Raw genomic sequence first — 27,194 nt, 5'->3', positions numbered from 1 at the left:
TCCCTGATATGTTCTTCAGTGGTAATTTCTGATCTGTATGCAGTAGCGTTGCCATGTTTGGTATGTTTGGAATAGTGGTGATAAACCCTGCTTATTGGCAAAGGTGGCTTTTCATTACTATTTTATAAATGCCACTTTTAGAAAGTGTTTTTTAAACTATGGGGGGTTGAGCCTATACTAGCACCCAATCTAGGCCACAATAGTAGATTTGTAACAAAAAAGTTGTCTGGGTGTGCATTTATGAATTAGAACTTTAAGTAAACCACCTTAACAACTAGAGTGGTTTGGTGTCTTTATTTTACCTTTCACTTAGTGGAGAAGTGTGGCTCACTGGTTAGAGTAGGCAGACCTGGAAGCAGAGGTCAGCCCGGGACCAGGGTTCAATTCCCGGCTCGGCTGGGTCTTGAGTCCATAAATTGTCCATGGACTCGATAATTCTCGCTCCAGTGCATACTCGATTCATGGGTTCACACTCTGCGACTCTGGGCAATAGCTTGCTTAATCTCCACAATGGCCCCTCGCGGCGGGATGCCTGGCTTTCACCTTGTGGATGCCCTGCTGGGTTATCTCACAGGGGAATACCAGGACGGGTTCCCTAAGCAAGCGCTTAGAGACCGGTTGGTGATTTGCGCTATATAAATATCTGTGCATTTACATTTACATTTACTTATTTATTTATTTATTTAATATATTGACCATTTAAATCATGTTAACGAGAAGAACAATAATTTTGGAGATATTCAACAGAACATCAAACAATAATAACAACACAATTGACGTTCGACGATTGAATAACCAAAAATGACAAAACCTGACACAGACTAACAAAAGAAACAATAGACCAATCCTCAATTTAACAGTGAAATAATGGCGGCACAGATTGTATACATTTTCATACTCTAGAAGCCTGCCATGCACAGCTAGCCAATGCAACAACTACAACAGGCGAATTGCCTTGTTTGTACACCGTATAAATCAGTAGGTTGATGATGGTTACAGCTAGCTGGGGTGGGTCGACGCGTTTCAGAACTCCACTTTTCTTTAAGGGTTCTCCTCAGGACCAGGACAGGTCAAACACTAAAATATTATAAAACGAAGAAGAGTTGTGTCAGCTGGGTGTCCCTGTGTTCAACTTTCCCATGAGCTTGTAGAAAAAATCTGTATAACTATTCTTACCATTCGGGGGTAGAAATCACGGATGCTGTGTAGCAATTAATGACGCGGATAGCCGCGTGGTGTAGCCAAAAATCTAAAAAGTAGAGAAAAGTTAGAACATTTACCAAGCTGTAAATTAGAAACAGCTTTAGAGATGGTGCACTACATTAAAACTTCACTGTTGAGCAGTAGCTCATCATTCTAAGCAATATCGAAAGAGAGTGGAACTTGCCTTATGACTGTTTTAGATATTGTCAAACGGTGATTCCCTTGATGAGTTATTTGGCAAAACGATGTGTGGAATGAGGCTTGAAGAGCAGCCTGTAAAATATAAACTGAGGACACAGGCTCTAATTTGACTGTTAAAGACATCAAGTGAAGGCGCCCGGTATTTTGTTTGGGAAGGAACATACCTCACTTAGGGGGGTCATTAGTATAGCGGGCGGATCGCCACCGCCCGTATGGCGGTGGCGATCCGCCCGCTAAAAATCACCGCCCGCTTTCAAATTCCCCCTGCCACATTACCATGGCGGGGGGACCCCGGCGGACGGGGAGGCCGTCCGCCGTTTTTCCTCCGGTATGCAATCCGCCCGATTGCCTACTGGGCGGAAAAGCATTTCATGTGGTGGCGGTGTCTGGTAGACACCGCCATCCTTATTACAATGCAGGCGGGTACGTTGCCGCCACGGAAACGCAGGCGGTGTTTGACATTGGGGGCCCGTAGCGGGCCCCCAGGGATTCTGGGGGTTGGGGGTGCACATGGGGGGTTCCTATGGTACCCTCCTGCAGTTCCATGCACAACATGGCAGGCACCGCACGGTGCCTGCCATGTTGTGCATGGTAGTGCACGACATGCCTTCTTGGCATTGCGGCGGGCGGTGCTGAGAGCATCGCCCACCGCAATGTCAGGAATGCAGGATGTGCCCGCCAGTGTGGCGGGCGCATCCTAATTTCACCTACAGGACCCCCGCACCAATGGCGGGCGGTTCCATTCCACGACAGGATGGCGGGCGGACAAAGTCCGCCCGCCTTCCTAATGACCCTCTTAGTTGGAATTATCATGGGCGGTGCCCTCATCTGTTTCTTAAAATGTTTCTGGTCTAGTACATTTCCAAATTCAATGCACGCGCTGGGGCAGTGCACACGTTCTGTCAATGGAGCCTGCAAAAAGGAATTACATGTATACAAGTGTCCGTTTAAAAAAAAAGATTGGTTTAAGGAAATGTGTGGACGAGACCAAGGCAAAGATGATAACTCACTGAATTCCAGCTGATCGGCAACGTGTTACCTTTGCGGGCAGGGTGTTCTTATGTTTATTTCTAAAAAACATAAAGGGAAACTAAGTATCAGCGTAGGGGGCCCATCTGCCTTGGACAGGTCTACGTACTAAAACCCGCAAATTAGAAAGACAGACTTGCCTAATTTTTGAAAGAAGCTTCCTAACAGCGTCCCTCACCGGCGGTATCTCCACACGAAGAGGCTGTATTGAAGCGCATAATTAAGTAGGCTTCTCATTGAAGTAGTGTCTGTTCCTTGTCTCCCTCTCGGTGATTCTGTTTAATCACGCTCAATACTGTCCACCTCAGATCTTTTTCAGTATGTCGGAGCTCCTAAAAGTGGGCAACGAGTGGTGCATTGGGTACATTCTTTTCAATCCTTGATCGATGTTGCGTTATTCACTGTCTGACCTCTTGTGTGGTTTTTCCAATGTAGATCAGTAAGCAAGGACACATGGCGGCGTAGACCACATTCTTGTTCTTGCAATTTGAAAATTCGGTATGTTTCCATTTGTTAGTTCCATTAATGAATACTGCACCCTTGATTGTTGAGGCACATGCTTGGCATGTCCCACATTTGTGTTGTCCTACTACTGATTGTAAATTCAAAAATGAACGTATAGTGTCTGGTTTCTTTGGGGAAACGTCCGATGCCCCAATGATATGCTGACCAATACTCCTGTTTTTTTTCAATGATAATAGAGGAATTTGAAGATTTTTTATCAGTATCCTTTACCAAATGCCAATTCTGGCAAATGATTTTCTCGAATGAATTGGTATATGGTCCAAATGTAGAGACGCATACTAAACGCGTCAGGGGATTTTTAGGTTGTTTTTCTAGGAGTACTTCCCGTGGTGTGAACCACGCTCTTTTACACGAATGTTTCAGTAATTTGGATGGGTATCCCTTCTCCTTAAATTTTTCAGTCAGCGCTTTCGAATGAATCTCATAATCTTCTTTACGGGTACAATTGCGCCGTATGCGCAGGTACTGCCCATACGGCAGATTGCCTTTGAGACTTTTCGTATGGTGACTTTGGAAGTGGAGGGCCGTGTTTTTATCCGTGGGCTTTGTGTATAAGGCAGTGATCAAACCATCTTCGGTGGGCCGCACCTCCACATCTTATCATTGCACACATTGTTTTGCCAAATAACTCATCAAGGGAATCACTGTTTGACAATATCTAAAGCAGGCTTAAAGCAAGTTCCACTCTCGTTCAATATTGCTTAGAATGACGAGCTACTGTCAAAAGTGACTTTTTAATGTAGTGCACCATCTCTAAAGCTGTTTCTAATTTACAGCTTGGTAAATGTTCTAACTTTTCTCTACTTTTTAGATTTTTGGCTACACCACGCGGCTATCCGTGCCATTAATTGCTACACAGCATCTGTGATTTCTACCCCGAATGGTAAGAACAGATATACACATTTTTTTTACAAGCTCATGGGAAAGTTTAACACAGGGACACCCAGCTGACACAACTTTTCCTCGTTTTATAATATTTTAGTGTTCGACCTGTCCTGGTCCTGAGGAGAACCCTTAAAGAAAAATGGGGTTCTGAAACGCGTCGACCCACCCCAGCTGAGCTGTAACCATCATTAACCTACTGATTTATACGGTGTACAAACAAGGCAATTCGCCTGTTGTAATTGTTGCCTTTGCAAGCTGTGCATGGCAGGCTGCTAGAGTATGAAAATGTATATGTTGGACCTGTCAGCCCTAGGGTGGTCTCCCCATCTATTTTTGATCGTGCCTCATTTTTTCCACCCTCATTTTTATGTTGGACCTAGGTCTCCGGGCGCCTTTTCATTGCCAATCAGTGTTAAGGTGCAGGTGCTCCCTTCTCCCAAGATGGCTGCCACAGGCCCCTGCTACTGCAGAGTGGTCTTTACTAGTAGCACCCTAGCTGCCAGGAGCTGGCTGGAACCCCACAACAATGTTGCGACACCAACCCGCCTATTTTGTCCCATAGGTAGAATGGGGAAGCTCCTGGAATGTGCTGGAACCTTCTAGAAGGGAGGTGGGGTTTTTACTTTTGCCGCCTTGGATAGAGGTTACCTGACCTAGGGATACTTAACAGAGGGAGGGATCTTTTTCTAGTCAGTTGGCCAGTGGGAGTAAAGCAGACCTGGGGAAAATCCACGCAGGAGTTTAGGCGGTAGGGCCTAGCCAGGGACTTATGCCTCTGAAAGTGACAGGACTTAGGTACTGCCTTTTAAGTGAGTGAGGAATCCTGTACAGCCCACTGATCTAGCCCAGTGATAGGAGAACCCAGGGGCCATCTGCTAAGCTTGACTAGGAAGGAACTAGTCACCAACTCAGTCCCTAACCCCAAGGAACAGAACCCCCCAAGGGCGCCAGTGACATCTGCGCCGCAAGAACTGAATGCTGAAACTTCATGCCAGAACTGAATGCTGAAACTTCATGCCAGAGCTGAATGCTGAAACCGATTGCTGAAACTGCATGACAAAACTGAATGCTGAAACTTCACGTTATGATTGAATGCTGGACTGCTGGGGATCAACCAGGTGCTAGCGCTGTGACCGCTGCACTCCCTGACCTGGCCTGGGATCCCCTGTGTCAGTCCCACGCTGAGCGCTGAGCCCGTAGTCAGTCCGCTTAATTTGTCAACCCCACCCCCCCGGCGCGGGGACCAGAAGCGCGTTCACCGCTGCGGCCCAGAGGCCAGCGGTTGCCCTTCAGCTTGTCGGGGCCCGCCGAGAAGCCCGGGGCCCCGTTGCTGCTGTCGCCGTCGCTGCCGGGGTCGTAAGAGGCTGTGGATCGTCCCCCGACGCCGAGCGCATTACCTGTGGGGCCCGAAGCGGCGAAGAACGCCTGCCGCAGTGAAGACTACTCGGATGCCGAGATCAAGGTAACCCCCGGGGGCTGGGAGGTAGCGTGGCCGTGCAGAGGCCTGGGACTCACCCCCCTGCTCCCCGGGAGGCTTGGGAAGGACCCGGTGCGCCCCCTAGCGACCGGGAGCGGCACCGCACCCGGAGACTCGGGATCCCCTCGTTGGGACTCCCTCCGTGCATCAGAGACTCTGTTTCCCCTCCGAGGGATTGCCCCCTCCCAGTCCTTGAGACTGCCGCGTATCAGGAGACCGCCTACTTGAGGCCTGTCAAGTACGAGTAGCGCTATGTTCTTAGGGCCTGCTCCAAAGTGTTTAATGCTTGCTTATTACGAGTAGCCTTGTGTTACGGTCTGCCCAGGAATGCTTAACGCCTGATTATTACGAGTAGTGCTATGTTCTTAGATCCTGCTCAAAAGTGTTTGATGCCTGATTATTACGAGTAGTGCTATGTTCTTAGATCCTGCTCAAAAGTGTTTGATGCTTGAGTATTACGAGTAGTGCTATGTTCTTAGACCCTGCTCAAAAGTGTTTAATGCTCGATTATTACCCGTAGTGTTATGTTCTGAGACCCGGCTCCAAAGTGCTTCATGCTTGCTTATTACGAGTAGCGCTATGTTCCCAGTTATGCTCTCAAGCGCTTAAAGCCTAATTGTGTCAAGTAGCGCTGCGACCCCCAGCTGAAGCGCCAGTGGTGTCACGAGTAGCGGTAAGCCCGCGAAGCGTGCCCTGAGTCGCTACTAGTCCCCAGGGGTGGCGCTAAGGTTCCCAGTTCTACTTCACAGCGCTGATCGTCACCAGACGCTGCGCGAGGTGCCACGGCGGAGCGAAAAGATAGAGGTGGGAGGGGCGCAGCGCCAAGATTAACTGCTGTGTTTACCGCTCCCCCCAGGTTCGCCAGGTAATACTAGTGAAACTATGAAGAAGGGCTCACGAAGCTGATGCTAAAGTATACAGGTGTGGCCTATGGTCTTTTAGTGAATCGCTGGTGAATGTAATGCTGATGTATTCAGGTACTGCCTATGGCACCATCATGAAATGCTGGAGAATCAACTGCTAATGTATTCAAGTAATGCCATTGCCATCTAATGAACTGCTTTTACATCTGACTACTTAGATAAACTTGAGTCATCTGCATAAATCTTACTGTTTGGCGTCCCTTATTGTGTGCATCTCCTGCCTCAGAGGATGTGTGTGTTGTATGGTTGCTTTACACATAAACCTTTGGGTGCGCAGCCGCTCGAGTCACGTTACCCCCTTAGGGCTTGGTGACCCTAGGTCTTACATTGTTGGCAAGCGGTGGGATTAGGACCTGTGACCATACAGCACCCTTCCGTGAAGCGGAGGGCGCCACAATTAAACGTTTATTGTATTGAAGCTCTACACCTGTTATTACTGCACTGATTACATTCCACTGTCCAGACTGAGGGTGTAGAAATCCTGGTTAGCTTGCAACTGTCACCCAGAGTCTTTCTTCCTTAGTATCTACTTTCTTCCTTAGTATCTACGTCCCCACCTGTCACGATGGAGTTCCGGTTAGCTGACCTCGAGGGGTACACTGTAAGGCAACTGAGGGAATTCAGGCAGGGGATGGGGGTGCCTGGGGTGCGGAGGGCCAAAGGACCGGAACTCCGTACCGCCTTAAGGGCATGGGTAGAGGCCCATCCAGAAGGGAGAGAGGATGAGGGACAGGAGGTGCCAGATGCACCTCAGGAGGAGAGCGCCCAGGAAGTCCTAGACATACTAAACGTAGATGTGTCTGAAAATGTGCCCCCAGGGAGACGTTCTGGGGCCAGTAGTAGGACAGGGTCTAGGAGGAGCGCGTCTCCAGAGGAGTATGAGGACAGGAGGGAGGAGAGGCAGTTAAAGTGGGAGCTGGCCAAGTTGGAACAAGAGAGAGAAAGGGAATTGGCCAAATTGGAACAAGAGAGAGAAAACAAGAGATGGGCAATGGAGGAAAAGAAGCTGGCGCACGAGCTTCAGCTGAAGGAGTTGGAGCTGCGCACCCTCCAGTTAAATGCATCCAATAAGGACAATGGTGGCAGCGTACCAAGAGAGTCCCATGAGTCAAAATTTTATTTACCCAAAGAAGTCATTGCCAGCTACACAGTGGGGGACGATATTGCCAAGTGGTTGGAAGCATACGAGGTGGCCTTGACCGCCCATGGGGTTCCCGAGAGCAACTGGGGAGGGGGCTTGTATCGCTATATACCTCCCAATGTCAGGGACACCTTGTTATACTTAGCCAAGGCAGATCAGGTGAGGTATGCCCCCATGAAGGAGGCCTTACTCAAGAAATTTGGTCTCAACCCCGAGAGGTACAGGCAGAAGTTCCGTGGCAGCCATAAGCTGTCCACACAGACGTGGGTGGATTTTTTTGACTATGCCCGTAAGGCATTAGATGGTTGGGTGCGTGGCAGCGAGGTGCAGGACTACCAAGGTGTGTACAATCTTTTTTTACGGGAGCACCTCTTGGATAAGTGCTTTCCGGAGCTGCGCCAACATCTGGTGGACCGCAAGTTAACGGATCCCCGTGAGCTTGCAGAGGAGGCAGATATTTGGGTGAGCACCCGGGTGTCTCACAAGGGCCCCGGGGGAGATGGCTCGAAAGGCGGACAGGGTTTCCCCCAGAAGAAAGAGGGGGGAGATAAAAAGGTGGAGTTCTCAAAAGGCCCCCAAAATAAGTTTGGGAAAGGAGTAGGAACCCCACCCCCGTCCAATTCCCCAAAACCCACTTACCCTGACAGGAGTCAGCAGCCAAGGATTGTGAGGTGCTACGAATGTGGGGAGATTGGACACTACAAAGGAGAACCCAAGTGTCGCAAGCGACCTTCAGCCCCACCGGGCGGGAAGAGCCCCAGGGTAAGTAGTGTAGCGCTTGGGGTGGAGTTGCCCTTAGATAGGGAAGGGGAGTGGACAGGCCTGACCCTGGTTTCACTCGGGGATAGAGAGGTGGTCCCCGTAGTGTCCCTGCCCCCGAACACTGCTAAATATCAGCAGAGGGTGAAAGTTAACGGGGAGGAGGTGGAGGCTCTGAGGGACCCAGGAGCCAGCATGACCACTGTAGTGAGGCGGCTGGTGTCCCCAGACCAAGTAGTCCCCGAGGAGTTCCATCCGGCCGTATTGGCTGACGGCAGTGTGAGTCACTATCCAGTGGCTCGTGTTCCATTTGAGTGGGGAGGAGTCAATGGCCTACTGAGAGTTGCGGTGAGCCCTGCCTTGCCTGTGGGGTGCTTGCTAGGGAACGACCTGGAGCATACCAAGTGGAAAGATGTCGAGTTTCGAGCTCATACCGAGATGCTGGGATTACCAGGGTGGACATGCGTAGTCACGAGGTCCATGGCTGCCCGGCATGGAACTCACCCCGGGTTGGAGCCTGGAATCATGGCCCAACCCAACGCCAAGTGTGGAAGGAAGAAGGTGGTAGAGGAGACGCCCCGTGAGATGGATGGGGAGGCCGCAGAGGTGCCCCCGGAGTCCGCGGAGGTGGATGTCGTTCCCGTGGGGGACTTGCCGACCCTTGCCGACTGGCATGTGGAAGGAGGGCCTACCCGGGAGGAATTTTGTCAGGCACAAAGGGCGTGCCCCACGCTTGAAGGCATGCGGCGACAGGCCGAAGCCTAAGTGGCCAGTCAGGAGGCGGGCGGATATCGTGTATTGGGAGGATGGTCTCCTGTACAGTGAGCCTAAGGTGCCGGTACATGGATCTTCGAGGGCCATAGTGGTCCCCCAATGTTACCGGGCCTTCCTGCTGGAGTTAGCGCACAAGATACCCTTAGCCGGACATCTGGGTCAGGACAAAACCTTTGCGCGGTTGGTCCACATTTTTATTGGCCCAGGATGAGGATCGCCTCAGACACCTTTTGTAAGACCTGCAAGTCTTGTCAGGCAAGTGGCAAGACTGGGACTAAATTGAAGGTCCCGTTAGAACCGCTCCCGGTGGTCGGGACCCCTTTTGAGAGGGTCGGCATAGACATTGTTGGGCCGTGGGACCCTCCGACCGCAGCGGGACACCGGTTCATTCTGGTCTTGGTGGACCACGCCACTCGGTACCCAGAGGCTATTCCTCTGAGGACCATCACTGCACCGGTGGTGGCGCTGGTACTGTTGGGGATTTTTACCCGAGTGGGATTCCCCAAGGTCGTGGTGTCGGACAGGGGCACAAATTTCATGTCGGCCTATATGCAGGCCATGTGGAAGGAGTGTGGAGTGACCTACCGGTTCTCCACTCCTTACCACCCCCAGACTAACGGGCTCGTAGAGCGCTTCAACAAAACCTTGAAGGGAATGATCCGGAGCCTGCCAGAGGGCTTGAGGCGTAAATGGGACGTCCTCCTCCCCTGCTTGTTGTTCTCCTACCGGGAGGTACCGCAGAAGGGAGTCGGGTTCAGCCCGTTTGAGTTGCTCTATGGCCATTCCATTAGGGGTCCCCTCAGTTTAGTGAAGGAGGGGTGGGAGAAGACTTCGCAGAAGCTTCCCTGTGACATTGTCAGCTACATACTGGCATTCCACAGCCAGATGGCCAAGCTGTGGAAGGCGGCCTCAGAGAACCTAGAGGCTAGCCAGACCGTTATGAAGGAGTGGTACGACCGCAACGCTCGGACGGTCGAGTTGGACGTTGGACAGAAGGTGTGGGTCATGGAACCTGGGGAGTTTTGTGCCCTCCAGGATCGGTGGACTGGTCCGTATGACATTGTGGAGCGACGAGGCCAGACCACATACGTAGTGGATCTAAAGACCCCCCGACAGCCCCTGAGGGTATTCCACGTCAACCGCCTGAAGCCGCACCATGAGCGATCAGAGCTTGCTCTCCTTATGGTGACGGATGGGAGCGAAGAGGAAGAGAGTGAAGCTCTTCCTGACCTTCTAGCGGTACAGGAGAAGGATGGCTCGGTAGAAGGTGTAGTCCTTTCCCCATCCTTGACCCCAGAGCAACAGAGGGACTGCCGCCATGTCCTGGGACAGTTCGCCTCGTTGTTCTCCCTCACGCCTGGAATCACTCATCGGTGTACCCATGATGTGGACACAGGGGACAGCCCCCCGGTGAAGAACAAGTCTTACCGGCTCTCTGACCGAGTGAAGGATAGCATCCAGCGTGAGGTAGCCAAGATGTTGGAGCTGGGGGTGATAGAACCTTCCAGTAGCCCGTGGGCTAGTCCGGTGGTGTTGGTGCCGAAAGCGGCCCCACCGGGTACCACACCGGAACTTTGGTTTTGTGTGGACTACAGGGGGTTGAACTCTCTCACGAAGACAGATGCTCACCCCATCCCACGAGCGGACGAGCTGGTGGACCGGCTGGGAGCAGCCCGGTACCTCAGCACCATTGATCTAACATCCGGATATTGGCAGATTGCCATGGCCGATGGAGCAAGGGAGAAGACAGCATTCTCCACCCCCGAGGGCCACTTCCAGTTCCGAGTGATGCCCTTTGGGCTCAAAAATGCTCCGGCCACATTCCAGTGGTTAGTGAATCAGGTACTATCTGGTCTGGAGTCCTTCTCAGTGGCATACCTGGATGACATAGCTGTCTTCAGCCGCACCTGGGAGGACCATCTGCAGCACCTCCAGGAGGTATTGCAGGCGCTGCAACGCGCTGGCCTAACCATTAAAGCCAGCAAGTGCCAGATTGGACAGGGATCTGTCGTGTACGTGGGACACCTGGTGGGCGGAGGTAAGGTGCAACCCCTCCAGGCCAAAATAGAAACCATCTTGGCTTTGGAGCCCCCCAAGACCCAAACAGAGGTCCGAGCTTTCCTCGGCCTCACTGGGTATTACCGCCGGTTTGTCAAGGGATATGGTACCATCGTAACCCCCTTGACAGAATTGACCTCGAAGAAGCAACCTCGCAAGCTGCTTGCCAGGAGGCATTTGACACGCTGAAACATGCAATGTGTACCTCTCCAGTACTCGCAACCCCAGATTTCAGTAAGGAATTCATTGTACAGACAGACGCCTCAGAGCACGGCATAGGTGCGGTGCTCTCGCAACTCAACGCCGAGGGCCAGGATCAACCAGTGGCCTTCATCTCCAGAAGACTCCTCCCTCGGGAACGGCGATGGAGCACCATTGAGAGAGAAGCCTTCGCGGTGGTCTGGGCTCTGAAGAAGTTGAGGCCATACCTCTTTGGAACTCACTTCCTCATTCAGACCGACCACCGGCCCCTTCGCTGGCTCATGCAGATGAGAGGCGAAAACCCCAAGTTGTTGAGGTGGTCCATTTCCCTACAGGGGATGGACTTTCGGGTGGAACATCGGCCCGGAGTTGACCACGCCAATGCTGACGGTCTCTCCAGGTTTTTCCACCTTAGCGATGAGAACTCCCTAGAGGTTGGGTAGCTCTTCCCTCTTTCGGCTGGGGGGGACGCGTGTTGGACCTGTCAGCCCTAGGGTGGTCTCCCCATCTATTTTTGATCGTGCCTCATTTTTTCCACCCTCGTTTTTATGTTGGACCTAGGTCTCCGGGCGCCTTTTCATTGCCAATCAGTGTTAAGGTGCAGGTGCTCCCTTCTCCCAAGATGGCTGCCACAGGCCCCTGCTACTGCGGAGTGGTCTTTACTAGTAGCACCCTAGCTGCCAGGAGCTGGCTGGAACCCCACAACAATGTTGCGACACCAGCCTGCCTATTTTGCCCCATAGGTAGAATGGGGAAGCTCCTGGAATGTGCTGGAACCTTCTAGAAGGGAGGTGGGGTTTTTACTTTTGCCGCCTTGGATAGAGGTCACCTGACCTAGGGATACTTAACAGAGGGAGGGAACTTTTTCTAGTCAGTTGGCCAGTGGGAGTAAAGCAGACCTGGGGAAAATCCACGTAGGAGTTTAGGCGGTAGGGCCTAACCAGGGACTTATGCCTCTGAAAGTGACAGGACTTAGGTACTGCCTTTTAAGTGAGTGAGGGATCCTGTACAGCCCACTGATCTAGCCCAGTGATAGGAGAACCCAGGGGCCATCTGCTAAAATTGACTAGGAAGGAACTAGTCACCAACTCAGTCCCTAACCCCAAGGAACAGAACCCCCCAAGGGCGCCAGTGACATCTGCGCCGCAAGAACTGAATGCTGAAACTTCATGCCAGAACTGAATGCTGAAACGTCATGCCAGAACTGAATGCTGAAACCGATTGCTGAAACTGCATGACAAAACTGAATGCTGAAACTTCACGTTACGATTGAATGCTCTTCTGCTGGGTTTCAACCAGGTGCTAGCGCTGTGACCCCTGCGCTCCCTGACCTGGCCTGGTATCCCCTGTGTCAGTCCCACGCTGAGCCCGTAGTCAGCGCGCTTAATTTGTCAACCCCCCCCCCCCGGCGCGGGGACCAGAAGCGCGTTCACCGCTGCGGCCCAGAGGCCAGAGGTTGCCCTTCAGCGAGTCGGGGACCGCGGAGAAGCCCGGGACCCCGTTGCTGCCGTCGCCGCCGGGGTCGTAAGAGGCTGTGGATCGTCCCCCGACGCCGAGCGCATTACCAGTGGGGCCCGAAGCGGCGAAGAACGCCTGCCGCAGTGAAGACTCCTCGGATGCCGAGATCAAGGTAACCCGGAGACTCGGGATCCCCTCCGTGGGACTCCCTCCGTGCATCAGAGACTCTGTTTCCCCTCCGAGGGATTGCCCCCTCCCCGTCCTTGAGACTGCCGCGTATCAGGAGACCGCCTACATGAGGCCTGTCAAGTACGAGTAGCGCTATGTTCTTAGGGCCTGCTCCAAAGTGTTTAATGCTTACTTATTATGAGTAGCCTTGTGTACTTACGGTCTGCCCAGGAATGCTTAACGCCTGATTATTACGAGTAGTGCTATGTTCTTAGATCCTGCTCAAAAGTGTTTGATGCCTGATTATTACGAGTAGTGCTATGTTCTTAGACCCTGCTCAAAAGTGTTTAATGCTCGATTATTACCCGTAGTGTTATGTTTTGAGACCCGACTCCAAAGTGCTTCATGCTTGCTTATTACGAGTAGCGCTATGTTCCCATTTCTGCTCTCAAGCGCTTAAAGCCTAATTGTGTCAAGTAGCGCTGCGACCCCCAGCTGAAGCGCCAGTGGTGTCATGAGTAGCGGTAAGCCCGCGAAGTTTGCCCTGAGTCGCTACTAGTCCCCAGGGGTGGCGCTAAGGTTCCCAGTTCTACATCACTGTGCTGATCGTCACCAGACGCTGCGCGAGGTGCCACGGCGGAGCGAAACGCTAGAGGTGGGAGGGGCGCAGCGCCAAGATTAACTGCTGTGTTTACCGCTCTCCCCAGGTTCGCCAGGTAACACTAGTGAAACTATGAAGAAGGGCTCACGAAGCTGATGCTAAAGTATACAGGTGTGGCCTATGGTCTTTTAGTGAATCGCTGGTGAATGTAATGCTGATGTATTCAGGTACTGCCTATGGCACCATCATGAAATGCTGGAGAATCAACTGCTAATGTATTCAAGTAATGCCATTGCCATCTAATGAACTGCTTAGATAAACTTGAGTCATTTGCATAAATCCTACTGTGTGGCGTCCCTTATTGTGTGCATCTCCTGCCTCAGAGGATGTGTGTGTTGTATGGTCGCTTTACACATAAGCCTTTGGGTGCCCAGCCGCTCGAGTCACGTTACCCCCTTAGGGCTTGGTGACCCCAGGTCTTACAGTATACAATCTGTGCCGCCATTATTTCACTGTTAAATTGAGGACTGGTCTAATATTTCTTTTGTTAGTCTGTGTCAGGTTTTGTCATTTTTGGTTATTCAATCGTCGAACGTCAATTGTGTTGTTATTATTGTTTGATGTTGTGTTGAATATCTCCAAAATTATTGTTCTTCTCGTTGACATGATTTAAATGGTCAATGTATTATATAACTAAATAAATAAATAAATGAAAGGTGGAATAAAGACACCAAACCACTCTAGTTGTTAAGGAGGTTTGCTTAAAGTTCTAATTCATAAATGCACACCCAGACAACTTTTTTGTTACAAATCTACTTTTAGAAAGTGGGCATTTATATGTGCTTATGACACTTTGTGCTTTGCAGCCTGACTCCAGTCCACGTCTAGGGTAAAGTGCCAGCTGGGCTTCTGCATACTTTCCAGACAGCCATCACACAGTACGGGTTGGGTGTAACAGGGTTGCGTTTGCATTTATCTGCATATTGAATGATCTTCCTGGGCTGAGAGAGTGAGGAGTGTTGACACTTTACATTTTTATACTTTAGATCCTGCCCTCACACAAAGGGCTTGTTTACCCCCTACTGATGTCTGGAGCCAGAGCTGGGATTGAATGGTGATGTGCGATTCTAAAGTTCTTTTGAAGTTACTTCCTTTCAAAGATATTTTGAGTATAAGTACAGGGGCTCTGACCCCATGCTTTTAGACACTGCATTGCTCTACATTCTGCAACTTGCTAGGATTAACTGCTGGGCTTTCAGGAGAAACCACCACTTGAACTTTGCTCTTGTGCTGGCCTGCTAAGTGGGACTGCTTCTTCACCTACTAAGAACCCTGTGTACTGCACTGATGCTTACACTCCTGCTTTGGTGTCCCCAGTGAACTCCCAGGGCTCGGTGGCCCACCCTGTTTTGTTGAAAACTTAGCACATGGTGAGGACTGCATTTGGCAAATATCCACGTGCAGAGAAACCAGCGTGTGTTGAACGCTGTATGCCCTTGTTCTGACGTGTGTGGCAGTAAAACCCTGGGCGTGTGTGGTACAGTCCCCCCTACCGAGGGAGGGATGCGAAGGTCAACCTGTTGAGGAACCCCTTCTTTGAGGCACCCTGTGAGCCGAAGCAGATACCGTCGCTGACCGCTGCAAACCCCCCGAGACGGGCCCCAGAGATGCGGAGAGCTGGGCTGAGGGAAGACGAGTGACCCAGAGCCGTGTCCAAGGCTCCCGCTGTGGTGCTGGTAACAGGGGCCAGATAAGGAAGGTGAGAAGCTCACTGACACCGCCCCACCTCGGAACACCTGAATGCGGGACCCGGCTCCAACTGAGGTATTGTGGAGAGGGCTGGGCCCGAAAGCGTGGTGAGGTCCCCTCTCTATCACGGAAAGTTCTTGTGGCCTTCCCAAAGCTGCGTCGGAGCAGCTCCAGTGTTGAAGGACTTCTTTTGGTTCATTGGTGGCCCTGATTGGAGCCCGAGCCAAGAGCACCCCAATTGCAGGTACTGTGGTCCATGAACAGATATGCACTTGCCTGTGGGCAAGTGCCATGATGTTGGTTGACATGGGGGGAACCCAGCGAGACCTCCCCACTAAATTCTGCACGGTGTGTACCCTACAATGTCTGTGAGTACCTGGGGTGCACAGGATCTTGTCCCAAGGACGGGATGAGACCGCAACAGAGGCCCCTGCTTCGTGGATCCAGGGATTTCCCTCAAAGCACTGTCCCCATAATAGGAATGTAGGTGTTCCGGTAGCCTACGGGTTGAGGTACAATTTACCGAAAAGAGTATAATAGAACCGCAAGGGCGCTCTATCTATGGGTTCCCTGCAGTGGTGGGTTATACTTCGGGATTAATGGTTCTACCTCCACACAATACTGCAGTACCTGCAAAGTATTTATGGTGGTTGTCATGGTGAATCATATGTTTTCTTGCTTTAGTGCTAACATGCTGCTTTTATGCCCTAAATGTATGGATGTATGTTGTTTTGATCCTTGTACCCTCAGGATAACAAGTATTATTTCAGGAGTTGCACTTACATGTACAGTAATGGTGTTTTTCATGATGTTTTGGCGATGTGTGCAACATATAAGTCTTTATCTTATTGCACTAATTGTGATGTTTTTACAGTTGCCTAGTTGGCAAAGTGATTATTGTTTTATGTGATGCAATACAGAAACATATTTTTATATAATATTGTGTGGAGTCTCGTTTGTGTTGTATTTATTGTGCTGTGTGTGTGTGTGGTTTGTTTTGTGCAAACGCTTTACACATTGCCTCTGGAATAAGCCTGACTGCTCTACCAAGAGGTTGAGCAGGGGTTATTTTGGGTATGTAACTCCCTTACCCTGACTTGAGTGGTGTGTTCTGCCTGGCTTAAGTGCATACCTTAGCCAACCAGAAACCCCATTTCTAACAGATATTATGAAGACAACTGTAATCATGCAGGCAGTGTCACAAATGCAGATGCTACTTGACCATGTGTGCTTCTCTAGCACTTCATGTGGTGTTTGAGGCTGAAAATTACAACAGAGAACGGTGTTTTGCTCATGAGAGATGCAGTATTTATTATGCAGTTCTACCTTGTTGCCACAGCCTTATTATTACCTCTGTATTCTTTTTGTGCCCGTCTAAGGAATTACTGAAAAAATGAGTGTGTTTTCACTGTGCGGATAATGATCTCCACAGGTACATGAGAACTAAAAAAAGATCAGTAGCGGAAGCGATTTGCAAAGATTTGTCTTCATTGCACTCCCTCCTCACAGTCAAAAGAGGTGACCAGGAAAAAATCAAAAGACAATCTTCTTTATCCCCCTTCTAACCCTTTTATCCCCCTTTCTCCCCCCAAAGTATTTCCTACTCATGACTCCTGACCATGTATATCCAAGCTGATCAGAGGACATCAATTCTATTTAATAACTCTCTGCCATCAGATTGCACGTAAAAACATTTTACCATCAAAAATCAGCAAAGGCCTTCTTTCCAGTGCTATGGTTAATACAATAAGATGGTAACCACTTGAAAAAGAGATACTGTGGAAACTTTGGGAATTTCTACTTTGCTATTTTTGTAATATATTATTCTCTGTTCTGTGCTCTGAGATGCTGTGCGGTTACATTTTAAAGCTTTGTTTTAATCCAGCTTAATTCAATGGGAACCTTACTCTGAACATTAAACTAGATGTAAGGAAAACAAATTACCATGTACTCCTGTCATTAGTGGACAATAGCAATTGCGATAAGAAAAAGTAGTATTTAACCCAGCACTTGTTACTCATGGACTTCAGCTACAGACTTCATACTGCTTCTGGGCATAAGTTTGCACAGCGAGAACTATGAGGCCAATACCTCCCAAAAACGTTTTCCATGGAGAAACCCCTAAAATACTTTTTATATCCCAAGGAAATTTCTTAGTAATGATCTTTTATATATGTACAAAACATTTAATACTATTTGTGAAATTACTCTTGAAAATGACTTCCCCTGTGCGTTATTTCCAATGAGATTTGAACCGCAATATCTTCTCAAAAATGACCCAATCATCATTCTCAAATAACTAACCTCCTTTTACAGTTGGGTATCTGGGAAGACGAAAGGGATTCTCAGAACTTGATCTGTAGATATGAAAATTGCTTCCATAAAGTAGTATTGCCTGTGGCAGTTAATGTTTCCTATAAAGGGCCTGGAGCCCGCCAATTGCTTACATTTGTTTGTTTCGTTATCATTCTTATTTGCTGCGTCCTAATTGCCCATTGTGTGCCAGTTTTGCTTCCTTTTCTTTCATCGGGAGCATGAACCAAGTACTGATTGCTTAATCTTGATTGGTGTCCTTCCGTTGCTCGTGCTGATTGAGGTACAGTTTTTCGTTCTTCCTTGTCATCCATTTTGCTTCTTCCCTGTCATTAGTGTTGCTTCTTCTATCCTACCCTCAACCCCCAACATTATTTGTGATGCTTCTTCCCTCCCACCCTCCGTTGTCCATGTTGCCTTTTTCCTCCTATTCCCCACTCTCCCCCTGTCTGTGTTGCCCCCGTACCCAGCATAAGAAAAAAGCTCTATGGCGTGGCCAACGCTGACCGCGTCGTATCACTTTTTTTTTTTTCGTTTCCCATTGCCCTTTATCTCCTAGCCTCCCTCCCATTGTCTGTGCTGCCCAGTAGTTGCTGTTCAGTATGGTGTAGTATGCTTTTTCTGCTTAATGTCTAAAAGTAACCTTTATTCTAGACGTTGCTGAACAAGATCACACATATGAGAAACATGAAAATAAAATTATGCCAATTGAGGAGTCCAGTAAAAAGGACCGCTTTTCATCTTTAATTCACTTTTACACTACTTTGGCAAATAAAACATCCTACTAAACGGATAACTACTGCAGTGAAGCCAGTGTATACAACACTCCTTTGTTAGAACAGCAAGAATGTTGCCCATCAAAATCTCCAGGTCTCCTTCAGTCACCACCATGCTGAATTATTTCACCTGTTTTTTAACCATATGGTGTTCAGAACCTGTTTGAACTGAAGCAAGAATTGGTTTACTGAGCACAATTTTTTTTCTGTTGAGTGCTTTTTTATTACAATTTATTGCCTGTCTCAAACTAGTGCTGGTCGCTTTAACGTTCAAGTATCACATCTGCCTGGAAATATTATTCAGTTTTTCGGTTGATTTAGACTTTTGGCTGAATATACTTGAAGGTGATGTTTAAGTGGTGCCATCAACTTGACACTGGTGACCAGTAGTAGCATTTGGTCTTTTCCTTGAGATCTTCTGCGGCCTTGCCTCTGTCACAATTTCTTCTTCCTGATCTACATCAGTGAGTGGAATTTGATGTTAAGGAATGAAGACTTCTGTGTCAAAATCAAATATCAAAGGCAATGGATCTAGCCAATGTGAGAGCTATCGACTGCCTATGCAAGAGCTATTGGCTTTGCCTTTTAGCCATGTTATATAGCAAATGGCTACTGTGCAGCATGGCTAAAACATATTTTTTAGAAGCACTATTACACGGCCGGCACAGGATCAAAGTACTTTTTGTGTAACTTTTAGCAGTGCTGTATCGCAGCCACGCTGCTGTACAACAGGGCTGACAGATATTGGCAAAGCCAACAGCTCTTGCATAGAAACGGCCTATTGGCTTTGCCAATGCTTGGTTTCTCTTGGCAGCATAAGACATGCCTTGCTGCCGCCAACAGCGAGATAGCTACAGAACAATGAGAAATGAACACAGACTCAACACAACTGAACCTAACCTTAAATACAGATGGACAGTACTTTAAATGAAAATATAGAAGTGCAGATACTCACGCTTTAGAGTACCTGTTTGCTCCTTAGAACTGTGGTACTCTCCCATTAAATGTATTGCAGTTGCGATGAGAAGTGCAGGTACTCTCCCTTTCAAATTAAGAAGTGCAGGTATTCAGTACCGGATAGTACCTGCCCATTTTAAGAACTGCAAATTTGCCAAAAGCACAATAGGACCACTGATGGTGCATGATGATTACACCAGAATTGCCGGATTCTGGACAAGACGTCCTGATATATCTTGACGGATGTTTGGAGTTCTGCAGTATTTTCATTTTATTTCATAGCTTCATCATTTATTATGATTTCTAAACTACTCACGGAACTTCTACCAATGATTGTAAAGAATCATTACATCCCACGGATTCCTGGTTGAAAAACAGTGCAATAGCTGACTGCGTCCTCCTCCCACAACCCCTCAACTTTAGTGACCACACAAAGCCTTAGAGCTGTGGCTAAGGCCATACCTTGAGCTAGGGGTCGGGCGCTCGCTCAGCCACAGATTTCACATTGTGGAAAGAATGCTGCACGCTAAAGCGGCAGCAGTCATATAAGGTGCAGTGTATCCGGTTGGCATGTATTGTTTTATGCATTTGTTTCTCGGTCTGTTCGCTTTCCAATTTAGGATGAATGTGAAACTTTAGTTTTTTCCATCAGTGACTCCCCACATAAAAAGTGAATGTACAGTGTTTAAGTTATACTCTGGTGTTGCAAGTTTTGCAATAAATGTTGTTTAATATTTTCCATTTGTGTTTAATTTTTAGGAAATGGAGGATCAACACTTTATGCACTAATGTGTTTGGAACAATTGTATGGTGGACAGTGGGATCATCTTACTATCCTTTTGATTCATGCTGGTAATTGTATATTTCTGCTCACATATATTTATTATTAATGTTCATCTGTCGCAAAACTTGGTTCATTGCTTTCAGCTAAATTCTAAACGTGGACATGAACATTTAGACTACATTTATATACAGCTACACATATAGTGAAATATAGCAGAGAAAAAAAAAATGAAATTAGGCTTTTGGAATAATTATAGCGTTAGTAGATTTAAGGTCATGAAATATTGTTGCCTTAAAATATCCAGTAAATCATGCGAAAATGTTTCCCCAAATGATTTGTTAAGAAGCAGGAGAATAACCCGCTTAATATGTGCAGTACAGTTATTGAAGATTACGAACCGCATATCATCTGCCACTTCCCATATACATATATTAAATACTGACAATAGTGGTGCATTTGAATAATGCTCTCCAAATCCGAGAGATTATAGCTCGAAATGTTACTAATAATGTGTTCTATCACGTTCGAAAATTACCATCTACATTCGGAAGAAATCTGAAGAAAATATTGAAAATTACTATGTTGCGAAAAAAATAATTTAAACTGCAAGATGAATGAAGATGTAATATCACTGTACTTCAGAGCAAAATCTAAAGAAATATCGGCATCAGTAAAAAGATGTGATGTAAAAAACATGAGTTTAATATTAGTGAGAGAGCATGAGGCATTTTAGTTGTAATGGTATTTCAACGTACAATTCTAATTCACTAATCATTATAGATTAGTTATGTTTTATGTGAACATGGAGAAAGGACAGGCTGTGTGTGTGTGTTCTTTCTACAAAATATTGTATTTATTGCATGTGTGTGCTTCCAACATAGCAGTACGGATGGGGACTGTCTTTCTTCACTCTCATTACTGGGCAATAACTTGACTTTCTTTATGCTCTACATTATCATAGGTTGTGCTTCCCTTCAAATCTACTGCAGGCATGAAATATATTGTTCCTTCCTCAATGAAATAACTCTCTTACTGGTTTTTTTCCGTATATCAGTTATTTTACTAGCTCAAGCCATGCTGTGTCCAGTGTCTCTCCACAGTGAAGAATCTGCATGATGTCTTGTAATTGTGGCCTGCTTTGACATATGCTCAGGGAGTCTTGTCATGTTCCCTAATTTCGTTGTTTCCCCATGATGGGCTCACAACCTTGTGTCAGAGGGCTTCTTATAATAGCATTACAGAATATCTAACTGGAGGATTTGGTTGGGGTTGAGAGAGCTTGGGCCCATTAAACATTCCTACTCAACCAGATGGTCTTTTTAGCTGCTTGAGAGATAAGAGGGAGTAAAAATTGCAAGTAAATCTCATTACAGTATAACCAATTTGGTTACATAATAACTACCCCACAGAAAGGATTTGGATAATCAAGTTCAATTGTTAATTCAGCAACAGATTAATATCCATCAACCTTAATATTATCATATAGAATACAGAACAAACAAAATGAGTCCAAATCTCCTAAAGAGATTTATCCTATATAATAACAGCATACAACTAGTTCAATTATAATAATGCAAGTAATAAAGAAATAGATATGGACATTAAATTGCATCAAATTATTCTCAAAGGTAGGCATGAGCAAGCTATCTTTCCCTCTACTGCTTTAAAAGGGAGATCCCTAGACGAAGAAGCATTGAGTAACAAACATTGGCATAGCCAATAGGTCTCGCCTTTGGGACCTTATAAGTGTTTAGTTATCCAGCACAATATCCTTGGTGCAACAACATCAACTGTTGCATGGCTAAACACTTATAAGGTCCAAAAGGCGAGACCTATTGGCTATGCCAATGCTTGTTTCTAGTAGGTATTAGAACTACTGGTAAGTTGCCAAACTAGTACCTGCTGTGGTATATACAACAATGTCCGCTAATTTATTAATTTTGTTATTAATTCAAGCAAGTAAGCAATTATTGTTGTATAATCTGCTCCTGTGATGAAGTTTATGATTAGAAGCAGTAAGGCACTCCAAATGGGCATATTCTTGCCCCAAATATATGATAGTGCAAAATATGAGTTTTGGGGATTTATATTGATAAGTATTTTTAATGAAGTTGTCTGTGGGGTAATGGCAACCTGATGTTCTTCTGAAAAAGATTTAGGGCCTCATGTAGGTAGCCAAATACCGGTCGGTAACAGCCGATTTTCGGTAATTATACCGTTACCGACCGGTATTTTGGCTTTCGAGATGTAGGGGGAGAATTTCTGTATTCGGAATTTACCGAATCGGTAAAATTACCGATTCGGTAAAATTACAGATTCGGTAATTTTACCGATTCGGTAAATTCCGATTACAGAAATGAGATGTAGGGGGACTGTGTGGTGTGTGTGGGGATTCGTTATTTACCACCAACTAATAGTTGGTGGTAAATGACGAATATGTGTGTAAATGCAATATTTTGCCCGTAGATGTGTGCAATGTGGCAGACACACATGCCCTCAGGGCATGTATGTGTGCCACATGTGCACACATGGCCGAATCAGGGGTGCAACGGGGTGTCAATGTGACACCCTGCCACCCTTGCATGTGCTCCCCCATTACCGAATCGGTATTTACCGATTTACCGATTCGGTAATTACCGAATTTTTCTGAATCGGTAATATTTACCGACCAATTACCTACATAGTATTTACCACTTCATAAATACCGAATCGGTATGATTCGGTATTTATGAAGTGGTAAATGCCAGCCCACCTACATAAGGCCCTTAGTGTGCATAATGTACAGTGGAGTTGGGGAATTGTGTAGTTCAGTAAGGTTTGAAGCATTATGGAATGCAAATGTTTTTGATTGGTCTCCCAAGCTCCACAAATATATTCCTTTGTATGTGGATGTCATGAACTGAACACTGCAAAATATATCAGTCTGTTTCCTTTTTATGTCTCGCCTTCACAGCACATATGCTGTCTCTTTGAGACCTTTTGTTTACTCACAGTGGGCTTAGAGGCTGCCCATTGCTTACAGATGGTTGGCTTTATATTGTCACTCTCATTTGTTTCTTATTGGTCAGGTGCTGTAGGCTTCCTGCCTCTGTGTGTTTGCCTCTTCCCTGGAGCATGAACAGCTCATTTTTTAGGAGCTTCTTTTTCTTTGTGTTTAACCACTATCAGGGTGTCTTTTTTCAGCTGGTTGTAGGGGGTAGTAGGGTAGTGGGGTAGTAGAGTGGTAGTGGGGTAGTAGGGTAGTAGAGGGGTAGTGGGGTAGTAGAGGGGTAGTGGGGTAGTAGAGGGGTAGTGGGGTAGTAGGGGCTGTAGGGTAGTAGAGGGGTAGTAGGGTAGTGGGTTAGTAGAGGGGTAGTAGGATCGTGGGGTAGCAGAGGGGTAGTAGAGAGGTAGTAGGGCAGTAGGGAAGTGGGGTAATAGAGGGGTAGTAGGGTAGTGGGGTAGTAGAGGGGTAGTAGGGTAGAGGGATAGTAGAGGGGTGGGGTAGAAGGGTAGAGGTGTAGCGGGGTAGTAGGGGGTAGTGGGGTAGTAGAGGGGTAGTAGAGGGGTAATTGGGTAATGAGGTAGTAGAGGGGTAGTAGGGTAGAGGGGTAGTAAAGGGGTGGGGTAGAGGGGTAATAGATGGGTAGTAGGGTAGTGGGGTAGCAGGGTAGTAGGGTAGTGAGGGGGAGTGGGGTTGTGGGGTAGTAGAGGGCTAGCAGGGGGTAGTGGGGGAGTAGGGTAGTAGGGGTAGTGGGGTAGTAGGGTAGTGGGGTAGTGGAGGGGTAGCAGGGTAGTAGGATAGTGGGGTAGTAGAGGGGTAGTGGGGTAGTAGAGGGGTAATAGAGGGGTAGTGGGGTAGTAGAGGGGTAGTGGGGTAGTAGAGGGGTAGTAAAGGGGTATTGGGCAAGTAGGGTAGTAGAGAGGTAGTAGGGTAGTTGGGTAGTAGAGGGGTAGTAGGGCAGTGGGGTAGTAGAGGGGTAGTAGGGCAGTGGGGTTGTAGAGGGGTAGTAAGATAGTAGGGTAGAGGGTTGGGGTGGTGGGGTAGAGGGGTAGTAGAGGAGTAGAGGGGTAGTGTGGTAGTAGGGGGGAAGTAGGGTAGTGGGGTAGTAATGGGGTAGTAGAGATGTAGTGAGGTAGTAGAGGGGTAGTGGGGTAGTGGGTAGTAGGGTAGTGGGGTAGAAACGAAAACTAGGACTAGGACACCTACTTGGTAATCACGCGCTTTACAAGTCTCTATAACATAACATAACATAACATAAAGTACCAGAATGTAAGCGCAGTTGGCAAAGAATTCCAGGCTTGGCTGAAAATGTCACACGTGACATGAACTGTAAGTGTTGACATTGGCTGGCTGTCGGGCTCCTGGCTGGCTGTCGTGTGGAGCACGGAGGGAACGTTCACTTCTTAAATACATTGAGCAACTGAACCGATAAGCACAATTAACCACAAATACGTTGAAACAAAATAAGGGGGTGTTATTTTAATGTCAGGTCCCTACTGAGCGCACTGTAGATCACGTTGATGTATGAGCCTGAATAAATCTGCAACGGTGCCACAGGAGAGGGAAAATTTACCCCTAAAACCCTCCAATGGTGGACCAAAAGCCCACTCGTACGAACAAAATGCAAGCTGTGCACACGTTTGATGGGTGTAAAATGCGTATTAGCATAAAATATCGATAAACAATCATTGAACAAAGCAGTTGTCAAAACAATGGACCACAGGAAACAGGATTATATTCAGTCTCGCTGTTTATGGAGAGTTAGGAGATCCAACCAGCCAACACGTGTTTCGTCAAAGGGCTAAAACCCCAGACTTCTTCAGGGCTGGTGAAAAAACATACATGAAGTACGTATCACAAGCAAATTCTTTAAATTACATTTCAGACATGTCAGTTCTTAGAAATTCATTTGTGTTTGCTGGGAAAAGGCACCTGTTAAAAAGTGATTGCATCCTGTTAAGGGATCCGGAATAAAAGATTGAAATCAAATTCAGTGAATATGCACAAATAACATATAAGAAGAATAAATTCCCTTATGACTGGAAATCAAAACACTCAATCAGTGAAAACCATAATTATTAGGATTCACGTCTGCAAAACTGGACAAAACACCGAGAAATGGTGTGATATTCGACATGCATAGAGTTGTAGAGTTCTAAAAGAATGTTAAGTGCCGATATGACCAACTGCAAACACATATCCCGATAAGTGAACCATCTATTGTGAATCTATTGTATGTAACAAAGTGAAACTGTGTCTATTCGCGTCACGTGATTAAGGGGTATTAATAATGCCCCACATCTATAAGAAAACATGCAAACGGTTTGTTGAAACCCCTACCGTCTATATGTGTAGCAGGTATATCAGACCTATTGGTCAGGAAGAAAATCAGTAGCCGTAAGGGAACATCAAGCTTTACATGTTCTCAGATTATCAAGTGTGAGACGCATATCAATAACTCTTGAAGGTAAAACCAATTGAGGCTTACCTTGAAAACGGTGATAATTCCGACCCGGTAGGTCTTAACGGATAATGTGAACCGTCTACGTCCTCCAACAAATAAATGGCCATTCAAGTGTTGCCAATACAAGCCGCTTCAAATCTGTAAGGTGCATATAGTAAATATAAACCCCTCTATTGTGAACTACGTAATCCGAATTATATCTATCCAAATGAAGTCCAAATAAGTAAAGGCTCCCCCTTACCTAGGACGAGTACATCCCGAAGTCTTAAGCCTCCATCAACTCGCGTGAATTACTTTCAGTGTTTGCAGCGTGCGCATACCCGGAAGTTCCTTTTAACGTGTGCGTCCGTAAAAACACTAGAAATTGTGCGTCAGTCAAAAAACTAGAACGTGTGCATCAGTCAAGACACTAGATCGTGTATGGTGATAGTGCGCATGCGTAACGTTACGTGCAGCACATCCCGGTTTTTGTCAAGTGGCATAAATTTAAAAGATAATTAGAAGTTACTAGGAATAGACATTTTTTTATAGTTTTTACATGAAAAGTCAAGATGCTCTAACACATACAGGAAAAGTCAAAACTAGGTGTTATATAAGATATAAATTGACAAAACGCCAACATTCCAGAATCATTGTAATTCTTAAAGGCGGAACAGATAAGGCAACGAGATCACATGTCATTACTGTTGACTATGACACAAAGGGTGAAAATAATAGCAGCTGAAATTCCCCATGTTTCTAATAGGAAAAATTCCAAGCCTAAGAGTCATTCACTTAATAGTGTAAGAAAGACACATATGATATTGTCAACACGAAAACAGGATCACGAATTGCATGTAAAGATAAACACACCTATAAAAAGTGATATTACATACAGTCCTGATGAGAATGTCCGCAATTAATTCTAATTCCCTATGAGACAGTATTACGATACCCGGTAAATAATTCTATATGCATGTAATTGAGAACACACCTGGATATTAATATATGGCGTTCTTTTGTTAATTGTAAGAAAATCACAATCCCTTGGGAGGCGTACTAGAATGAAATCCCGTTTGTATTCATTTAGTATTTCAGCTTCCTAGGAAATAGTGCATCTCACTATCGCTGTTAAAACCTAGGTCATGAGTGCGTAAACGCATAATCCAAAAAGCTTCAAGCCTCCTCAAATTCAGCTCCCTATTGCCCCCTCTGGGGTTTTGTTTACAGATATCAATTCCGTAGAACTTAAACTTCTTACTTGCATCTTGTGTGGGACATTCCCAAACATGCAATGCCATGGGGTATCTCGAATCCTTGTGTTTCAGAGCCCTAATGTGTTCCCCAATTCTTTCTTTTAGGCTCCTAATGGTACTGCCCACATATTTGCCCCCACATGTGCATTCCAGTACATAAACCACAAATTTACTGTTGCAGTTTATGTTCACTCTTATGTCATATGTCTTATTGGGGCCTTCAAAATCTTTCTTCCTGTCTTCTGCCCATCTACATGTACCACAACACCCGCATTTGAAAAAGCCAATCGATCTTGCAGTCAACCAAGTGTTTTGGGTTACATTACAAGTGTAGCTAGGACTGAGACGGGTTCTAAGTGTTTGGCCCCTGCGGTAAGTGATCAGTGGTTTATTACGGACAGATTTAGTAAGAGAGGAATCGCTAGTCAGAATATACCAGTGTTTCTTCATGCTCTTAAAGAGAGCCCTGCTGTACGTATCATAGTTGGTGATCAATCTAACCACTGTGTCCGTGCTTTTCACCTCTTTGT

The 27,194-nt window shown here is 46.8% G+C and overlaps 1 protein-coding gene across 3 annotated transcripts in view; it reads left to right on the top strand.

The window, feature by feature from the left end:
* FPGT (fucose-1-phosphate guanylyltransferase) overlaps nucleotides 1-27,194 on the top strand; it is a 98,161-nt gene that overhangs the window by 21,481 nt on the left and 49,486 nt on the right. For 2 of the 3 annotated variants that reach the window (XM_085602278.1, XM_085602279.1), the window contains one exon: nucleotides 19,958-20,050. In XM_085602278.1, coding sequence (XP_085458404.1) covers nucleotides 19,958-20,050 — 93 coding nt within the window. Of the gene's footprint in view, nucleotides 1-3,769; nucleotides 3,842-19,957; nucleotides 20,051-27,194 lie in introns of all 3 variants that reach the window. The other variant, XM_085602277.1, reaches the window with a different exon arrangement.

The sequence above is a fragment of the Triturus cristatus genome, chromosome 4_2 (assembly GCF_964204655.1).
Source record: "Triturus cristatus chromosome 4_2, aTriCri1.1, whole genome shotgun sequence".
Classification (NCBI taxonomy): domain Eukaryota; kingdom Metazoa; phylum Chordata; class Amphibia; order Caudata; family Salamandridae; genus Triturus; species Triturus cristatus.
Note: the sequence above shows the minus strand (reverse complement) of the source record. Positions and strands in the feature narration are given on the sequence as shown.